Source organism: Anolis carolinensis, chromosome 2, assembly GCF_035594765.1.
Source record: "Anolis carolinensis isolate JA03-04 chromosome 2, rAnoCar3.1.pri, whole genome shotgun sequence".
Classification (NCBI taxonomy): domain Eukaryota; kingdom Metazoa; phylum Chordata; class Lepidosauria; order Squamata; family Dactyloidae; genus Anolis; species Anolis carolinensis.
Genome location: NC_085842.1, coordinates 172,407,290 through 172,416,954, shown reverse-complemented (window position 1 = coordinate 172,416,954; position 9,665 = coordinate 172,407,290). Strand labels below are relative to the sequence as shown.

The 9,665-nt window shown below is 47.2% G+C and overlaps 1 protein-coding gene across 13 annotated transcripts in view; it reads right to left on the bottom strand.

Annotated features, from left to right (window-relative positions):
- The window catches only part of r3hdm2 (R3H domain containing 2), a 200,217-nt gene that overhangs the window by 38,288 nt on the left and 152,264 nt on the right, over nt 1-9,665 (bottom strand). For 9 of the 13 annotated variants that reach the window (XM_016995229.2, XM_008115075.3, XM_062971105.1 and 6 more), the window contains one exon: nt 50-151. The exons of the other annotated variants lie outside the window; for them this stretch is intronic. In XM_016995229.2, the coding sequence (XP_016850718.1) occupies nt 50-151 (102 nt within the window). The remainder of the gene's footprint in view (nt 1-49; nt 152-9,665) is intronic. 13 annotated transcript variants of the gene reach the window in all.

The following is a 9,665-nucleotide window of genomic DNA, read 5'->3' as shown; positions in this document are numbered from 1 at the left end:
AGAAAGGAAAGGAAAGGGGCGGACGGTGTACGAAGTTGGGTGTTAATACCATGTTGTACTGCTGGGGTGGAGAGACTGGCAGGAGGACCTGGGGGCAGGAGCTTGGAGAGTATTGAACAGGCTGCGGAGAGGGCTGCAGAGCTGGGACCGGCTGAGGGAGAGGAGAGAGGAAGGGAAAGGAAGAAACAGGCATAAAGAAAGGGTGGAGGAAAGGGAGGTGAAAAGAAAAGGCAGAACAAGGTTAGTCATTGTACATACAGACACCATCTGCTATTCAGTTGGTTTTTCACCTATTTTAGAGGCAAACAAAAAGAAGAAATAGGTGCTCTGGCAAAGGTTGCAGGGTCAGAAAACAAGGTATACTCATTGCTGTGGAGTCTGAGATGCAATATGCAATCGCATATTCCATCATAATCAGGTGTGCAAAAATTCAATTGCCCAGAAGCCCTTTGTATTTTATTAAAGAAATGTTCCCAGCACCCAAGAAGATACAGATATCAGATAACAGGTTTCCTCTTCAAGCTGACTTCTAAATAACCTTTTAGGGAAGGAAACATCGCAAAACAATTGCAGGCCTGATCACAGCAATGACATAACATATAAGAACTGTGCTCTTTTAGGTGTGAAATTATGCCCCAAACACATTCATTTTTTTAGACCAAGCTAAGAAGGCATGGAAGTCAGTTTCTCTGAAGTGTTCAGTTCAATTTTCAGGTACAGTATGACCTCCATATCCATGGGGGATACTTTCTAAGACACTTATATACTTTGTGGATACCTAAAAGCCCAAACCCGATATTTTGATTATACTTAGGTTGGAAGCATAATATAAAATTGCACTAGAGGACCAAAAGAGGCCCACAAACATGTCCGAGGGGGGGGGGGATAATTTCATTAAAAATTCATTAAAAAGGAGGTCTTCTTGCACTTCAAAAGTCAAGATAACATGATGTACTGGAGATGCATCCGGAACCAAGGAAAGAAAAAAAAGGAAGAGATCCCTGGGATTTCTCTGCAGAAGATCAAGTGCCCCACCTCATTTATACACACATAAATAACGAATGTGACCAAAGCAATTGGACAAGAAAGAGTAAAGGGGTGTATTCAAATTATATTCTTTGTTTTCCTTTCCTAGCAAATAATGGAAAGGTCTACAAATGGAAATGAAAGGTGGGGAAGTGTCCCTACTTCACATATAAATGAGATCTACACTTTCATTATGGTGTTATTTTTTTTAAAAGTTACATTTTAAAAGGGATATAGCAGAATAGAAAGCTAATGAAGTAAGACAAGCTGTTGCTGGGGAGAATTATATAATATAAAATTCTTCAATATTATGAAGTGCAACAGAATATGAAGAATTATTACCATTAATTGATGGCATGAAGCACACTTATGTAGTCCATGCCTTAGTTACATCCAGATTTGATTACTGCAATGCTCTCTACGTGGGGCTGCCCCTGAAGTCGGCCCAGAAACTTCAATTGGTTCAAAGATCGACAGCCAGATTTCTAACTGGAGCCGGCTATAGGGAGCACACAATGCAGCTCCACTGGCTGCCGATAAACTGCCGGGCCCAATTCAAGGTGCAGGTTTTGACCTATAAAGCCCTATACGGCTCAGGCCCTACCTATCTCCGTGATCGCATCTCCTCCTATGAGCCAGTGCGGACCTTGAGATCATCCGGGGAGGCTCTTCTCGCGCTCCCACCACCGTCTCAAGTGCGGCTGGTGGGGACGAGGGAATGAGCCTTCTCGGCAGTGGCCCCCCAGCTCTGGAATGCACTGGCAAAAGAGATCAGGCAATCCCCTACAGTATCCAATTTCCGTAAGAAATTGAAGACCTGGTGGTGTCGGCAGGTTTTTCAGTAATTACATTGGAATACCGCCAATTTCTGGGCCTGAATATATTGCACAAGATTTATCTAGCCTAAAATTATACATTTTAATATATTGGGTTTATGGTTCCCATCCCCTTGATCAGGTCATGTAAGTGTTATTTATTGCTATATAATTGTATTGTTTTACTTTGCTTAATAATGTGTTATTATGTTGCTATGTAATGTATGTGTTGTTTTTATGATTAGAAACTGCCCTGAGTCCCATCCGGAAGATAGGGTGGTATATAAATAAAGTTTTATTATTTATTATTACTTATGCTAAAACAGGCAATAGCAAGATCAGTCCTGAAGAAGACATCCCTTGATTCCTCAATTTTGAATAACTGCCGGCCAATTTCAAATCTTCCCTTTTTGGGCAAGGTTCTAGAGCAAGTGGTGGCTTCTCAGTTTCAGGGATTCTTGGTTGAAACCGATTTTCTGGACCCATCGCAGTCCAGGTTCAGGCCTGGTCATGGTACCGAGACGGCTTTGGTCGTCTGGGTGGATGAACTCCACAGAGAACTTGACAAGGGAAGTGTGTCCTTGGACATCTCAGCATCTTTCGATACCATCCATCATGGCATCCTTCTGGGGCAGCTTTCTGAAATGGGTTTTGGGGGCACTGCTCTGCAGTGGCATCACTCCTTCCTGGAGAGTCTTACCCAGTCAGTGAAGCTGGGGGATTCCTACTCGGACCTCTGGCCTTTGACCTGTGGGGTCCCGCAAGGTTCTATTCTATCCCCCATTCTCTTTAACATCTACATAAAATCGCTGGACAAGGTCATCTGGAGTTTTGGAGTTTGGCACCATTTCTACGTAGATGACACCCAACTCTACTGCTCTTTTCCACCAAATTCCAAGAAACTCTTTGGGTCCTGGAACCATGCCTGGCTGCTGTAATGGGCTAGATGAGGGCTAACAAGCTAAAGCTTAATTCTGACAAGACAGAGGTCCTCTAGGTCAGTTGCTCAGCGGATTAGGGTATAGGTTGGCAACCTGTGCTTAATGGGATTACACTCCCCCTAAGAACACAGGTCCACAGTCTGGGGGTCCTTCTGGACTCAGTGCTGATGTTTGATGCTTAGATGTCGGCGGTGGCCGGGAGGGTTTTTGCGCAATTAAAGCTGCAACCATACCATGAAAAATCTGACTTAACCATGGTGGTCCACGCTTTAGTTACCTCCAGGTTGAACTATTGTAATGCACTCTACTTGAGGCTGCCTTTGAAGACGGCCCAGAAATTGCAGTTAGGTCAGCTATCAGATTGTTAACTGGCACAAATTACAGGGAGCGGTCAACCCCGCTGTTCAAACAGCTCCACTGGCTGTCAATAAGTTTCCGGTCTCAATTCAAGGTGCAGGTTATCACCTATAAAGCCCTAAACCGTTTTCTGCATCTCCCCCTATGAACCTGCACGATCTTCAAGATCTGCTGGGAAGGCTCTCCTCTCTCTCCCACTTCATCACAAGTGTGGCTGGTGGGGACAAGAGAGAGGGCCTTCCCGGTGGTGCCCCCCTCCCCAGGCTCTGGAAATCTCCCCAAGGAGATTAGACTGGCACCCATCCTGTCCACCTTCCGTAAAGATCTAAAAACTTGGATGTTCCCCAGATAATTTTGCCCCCAGCTATGACTCAAAATCTAATCCTTGCACCTTACTACTGTCCCCTAAGTGCTCTTCTTCATATTGCCCTCTGTTCCTAATCAGTCTTCAGCACTTTATCCATTAGCCCTGTCCTGCAACTGCTTTGTACCAGCCCAACTGCCCGATCTCAGAATCTGTTTACTATTTCATGCCATTGGTGATTTGCTTGATGGCTGTTTTATACTGTGTTATGTTTTGGTTATTTTATACTGTTTTATGATTTTGTTTTATGAATTTTAATCTATATATGTATAAAAGAGTGATGGCATCAGGGCAGCGGACAAAACAACAAAACTACAGGCCCCCCAACCTCAAAATTTGACAACACAACCCATCATCCATGGCTCTAGGTTGATACAACAAAAAGAAAAGAAAAATAAAGTCCTAATTAGAGGGAGAGGAATAATTGTTTGTATCCAATTGCTGCCAGTTAGAAGGCTAAGCTCCGCCCACTTGGTCTCCTAGCAACCGACTCAGCCCATGGGACAGGCAGAGTTAGGCTTCACTTAGGCCTCTTCCACAGATTATCTAATTTGCACTGGATTATATGGCAGTGTAGACTCTACTTCCCTCCAACAGACAAAAAAATTAGAAAAATTGTATATTCACAAGCTTTACAAAATAATATCCCCTGAAGGTATACGGGAAGGTAACAGCGCTCCATGCAGTCATGCCAGTGGCCACATGACCTTGGAGGAGTCTATGGACAACGCCGGCTCTTCGGCTTAGAAATGGAGATGAGCACCAACCCCCAGAGTCAGACACGACTGGACTTAATGTCAGGGGAAAACCTTTCCCCTTTACCTTAACTACCACCAATTCCTCAATACTTTATTTCCCATACCACCATACTTCGCCACAGCAACGTGTGGCCGGGCACAGCTAGTATGTTATATTTTAACTATGTTGATCAGGCTTGTCCCCATGTAAGCCACCCTAAGTCCCTTTGGGGAGATGAAGGCAGGATAAAAAATAAAGTTGTTATTATTTTTATTATTATTTGCTTTTTCTCTGAGTGCACACACCTTCCTTTTCTGTACAGCAATGCAAGCTTTTTTCTGTACATGTATGGTTCTTAACAGGGCTCCACCTGCCCGATTTCCGAAGCAACAAAAATTGCATATTTGTATATATGCTGGGACACAGCAGCCTGCAGTTCAACTACCTTGTTTCCCCTAAAATAAGACATCCCCAGAAAATAAGACCTAGTAGAGGTTTTTCTGAATTGCTAAATATAAGGCCTCCCCCAAAAGTAAGACCTAGCAAAGGTTTTGTTTGGAAGCGTGCCCACCAAACAGAACACTAGATCATGTAGGATCGGTAAATGTATGTACCATAGTGTTGTACATGGAAATAATGGTAGTAACAAGAAATTCTTGATAGGATTCACAGTTTATCTGGTTATGCTGGTTTGTGATGACAACTACTGTACAGTATATAATAAATGTTCATTTTTTGTTGAACAATAAATGTGAATTCTTCTTCATGGAAAAATAAGACATCCCCTGAAAATAAGACCTAGAGCATCTTTGGGAGCAAAAAGTAATATAAGACACTGTCTTATTTTCGGGGAAACACGGTAGTGTTTTTAATTAAGGAAGCTGTCCATAAATTTATGAAAGACTATAATTTAGTGTGTGCTAAGATACATTTGCCACATTTAATGTTTAAAGTCACAAATCTCTACTTGAGTGCTCATCAAAGGTAACTACCTTGGCATAGCTTTGAAATAAAGCTAGGCAGGGTTACGTTTGGTGTAACTGCACTATGTAACATGATTTTGGTTCCTGGGTTATAAATCTCATTTCTTAATTGGTTCTATCATAAAAGCATGGAAACATTTGTTTTTGCGGGACATCCAGCAGCACTTTTTGCTATAGTTTTTCAATGAATATCTTATCGAGTCTCAAGCAATTCAATATAGTTTGTGGCAGCCACAAAAATGAAGTTTTTCCGAGTATAACAACTACTTTCAAAGTAGGCATCGCACAATTAATGAGGAATAACACTTTCAAACCAGGAACAGAAAATGTTTCAAATTTTGTTACATAGTGTTGTCATTTAGCTGAGTATCTGAATGTATACTAAGTAACAAACCTAGGTTTTGTTTTGTTTTTGGCAACACTATGGCACACTGTGAGCATGGTTGGAAGGTTTGGACTCAGAACCCAGGCTGATTCATGGTTTGTTTCTGTGTTTTGTCTACTCATCTGTAAAATACACAGTAGGACAAGGCAACAGCAGTTGAAAAAGAAAGCAAACTAAAAGTTAAGCTCAATTCATTTTCCCTTTTCAAATCCTCATTCTTTTTCATTCTTGCTGGCAACTGTTTTCTTTCCACATCAGACTCATCCTTAAACACAAGGCAAAGGAGAGTTTTCTTTCTAAGACCAAACCACATGTTTACACTAAGATACCCATTTCATAGAAGGGAAACTTGTGATTCTCAGGGTAAAAATGCAATCCACAAACAAATAGATGTATAAGCAAAACACAAACATCTCAACAACAAAAAAAGCCATGAGGCCCTTCCACTCAATAAAAGCAACTCCCTTTGACAAAAATACAGACAAAACATACTATGTTAAAACAAAGGATAGAAATACAGGGATACCTTTCTCCAAAATGAAAAAAGTGAAACCACCAGAGACACACACATACATACACGCTTCCCCAAAGAAAATATGTGGCTCAAAAGAAAACAAAGCTGTCTCACACGGAAAACAGTCCTTTAATGCTGGTAGGGTGTTCAGGATGCCCTCTAGGTGCTTGCATAAGAGGCAATAGGAAAGGAATTGGTCACAGAAGCTGAAATTACTTTACTTGCCTCAAAGACTTACTTTGCGTTGCACAATAAACTATGGTGACAACAAATCTTGCTACAGTGCCACAGAATCACTGAGTTAAGCAGAGTTTTTTCTTCGTGTACTCTGTGAATGCACACTAATGGAGAAGCTGCGCCTGCGCAGGTTCCGACGGAAACTCTTCCAAGCTGAAGTTCAAATTTTGGTGGTAACCACGCCCCCCCCTCCCAAGGGGCATATAAGGCAGCCCCAGGCGCCCGCTCTCCAGTTCCTTTTTTTCCGCCGCAAGGTTCACTTCGGACTCTTCGCATGTCTACTACTCGTTTCAAGCGTTGCACGCAGTGTGCTGCTAAAATTCCTGACTCGGACGGCCACGCCAAGTGCCTCTTCTGTCTTGGCGAGGCTCATGTGGTCAGTACCTGCCGTTTCTGCCTAGCTCTCACAGCTCAGGCCAGAAAGAACAGAGCCGCTAGGCTTAGAGCGGCGCTTTACGAAAGATCTCTCGCACCAGAACCGACTCCGTCGACGTCGGGTACGTCGTCGTCTTCAGCTCTGAGAGCTATGTCGGCGCCACCAGCTAAGCCTCCGACAGCTAAAGCCTCCTCGGTCTCGTCCAGAGCGTCCAGGACCTCCAGGGCCGCTAAACCGGTCAAGCCACCGTGTACTGTGACGACGGCTACCGTGTCGACCCGCTCCGGAAAGGTGGGGCCTTCCTCGACGTCGAGCTCTCTGGCTTCGGTGACCTCGATCCGCTCTCGTATCGGCTCCCCTCCGTCCTCCTCTGCTATCAAAATAGCCTTTAAAAGGGCTCACGAGGAGTCTCGTCGAGCGCAATCTGACTCAGCTGTGGTTCCTCCCACACCTGGCAAGTCCAAGCAACCGCCGACAAAGAAACGGCTGACTCAGCGCTCCTCTTCCTCGGCCTCCTCAAGGAGAGACCCGCCATCTTCCTCGGCAACCTCCTCGAGAAGGTCTTCTCCAATTGTGCCAGCCCAGAGGCCTAGAGATGTTTCTCAATCTCCATTGCACCCCCTGTCTGACGGGGAGCTGCAGGACTCACCCCACCACTCTACCCAAACGGTGGTCAGGGTGCCGGTGCCGGAGCCCCTTGCGCCGCCTCACTCGTCGCGCCAACAGCTCTTCCCTCCCACCTCGACACCGGAGCGTGGCAGACAAACGGCTCGCCTGGCTCGAGCAGCCCAGGCCTCAGCCTCTAAGGATCCTCGGCTCCCGGCCCTCTCTTCCCGCGAGGCCATGCCTCCTCCCGAGACTGTGCTTTCTTCTCCCCCTCAGTCCCCCCAAGGGGCTGAGGAGGAAGATGTTGATATTGACCGCCCAGACTCTGTCCTCTCGGCCTCGGTGGTCTCTCTCGGTCTCGACCTCTCTCCTCCCCACGATGCGTATGAGGCGGACCCGCCTTCTCCTACTGACAATATTCGTGCTTTCTCTGATCAAATGGTCAGAATGGCCGACGCCCTGGGTTTGGAGATCAAGCAGACTTCCAAAGCAGTGTCTGATCCAGTTTTCAAAAGGGTGCAGGCCCAAGCTCCGCCGGCCACGCTACTCCCTTTCCTGCCTTATCTCTTGGACGTTATCCAGGCCTCCTGGAAAACCCCTTCCTCCATTCCTCCGACCTCGAAGAGGATCGAGACTTGGTACCGTACCGACGATGATACCTTGGAGTGGCTCAAACACCACCCCGACCCCAACTCCCTGGTCGTTAAGGCCTCTCAATCCTCAGGTCGTCAGTCGAACACTCCGGCCGACAGAGAAGGAAAGCGCTTCGACGCCGTGGGTCGAAAACTTTACTCTGGAGCCCTTTTGCTTTGCCGCATGGCGAACTATGGAGCCTGCATGGGTGCCTACCAGCAGATTATCTGGGAGAAGGCACAGCCCTTCTTCGCTAAGATGTCGGACGAAGACCGCTCCGTCCTCACTACCCTCCAACAGGAAGCAGACTCGCTTGCTCACCACCAAATACAAATGGCGAAACATACAGGTGATACTGCGGGCAAGATGATTGCCCACGCGATATCCATCCGCCGCCACGCCTGGCTGAGGTCTTCGGGTCTCTCCTCATCTTCCAGACAGGTCATTGAGGACCTTCCCTTTGACGCGCTCGGACTATTTAACTCCGGTACCGATGACAAACTCAAGTCTAATCATGACTTTAAAATTCTTGCGTCTAAATGTGGCGACCAACCGCAACCTCAGCGCACCCGCTGGTTCCCGCACCGCTCCCGCCGCTTCCCGCCGCAATCTTTCAGACACCACTCTTTCAGGCGGCCTTCGGGCTCGAATAATCAAACCCATCACCAACCTCGTCGGGGACCTCATCCGCAAAAGCAACGCGGTCGAACCACCCCCGCTCCTCCGCAGGCTAACCGGCGTACCTGACGCCAACCCCTGCCAAAGCTCCTCGCCCGCTACCGCTGTAGAGCCCACGCTGCCTCGACCCTCCTGTGCCTTTGCCGACCGCCTAGCCCCCTTTTACAATCAATGGGAGTCCATTACTTCAGATGCATGGGTTCTTCGCATTGTCCAAGACGGCTACGCCTTAGAGTTCACGGACCTCCCACCTACAGGTCGCATTCTCTACTCAACTCCTTCCCCAGAGATACTGGCCGAAGTCGATGCATTACTGGCCAAAGGCGCCATCCGTCCCTCCCCTCCCGAACTGGACCCTTTAAGTTTCTTCTCCAGATACTTTACAGTCCCGAAGAGGGGGGGCGGGCTACGCCCCATTCTGGACCTAAGGGCCCTCAATATATTCATTCGCCCTTCCAAATTCAGGATGGTCTCTATTGCCTCTATCCTCCCGATGCTGCAGCGGGGAGACTACTTTGCCTCCATAGACTTACGAGACGCCTACTTCCACGTGGCGATACGGGAGGCGCACAGACGGTTCCTCTGTTTCAAAGTTCTCGACCAAACCTACCAATTTACCGTTTTACCCTTCGGTCTCGTTACGGCCCCAAGGGTCTTTACCAAGGTCGTCGCCGCCGTAGCGGCCCACCTCAGGCTACATGGCATCACGGTCTTTCCTTATCTGGACGACTGGCTTCTCGTCGGGCCCGATCCGGTTCTTCTCGAAAACCACGTCTCCTTCACGCTGCGTCTTCTAAAATCTCTCGGCCTCCAACTCAACTCCGAGAAGTCAAATCTCTCCCCGTCAACCCGAATCCGGTTCATCGGGGCCCTCTTCGACTCTGTCACAGAGACTGTTTCACTACCGTTCGACAGATTCCTAGCTCTCCGCCACCACATCGCCCTTTGTCGATCCGCCCGGAGGGTCAGAGCCCGTGCCATTCAAGTCCTTCTGGGCCACATGGCCTCCACG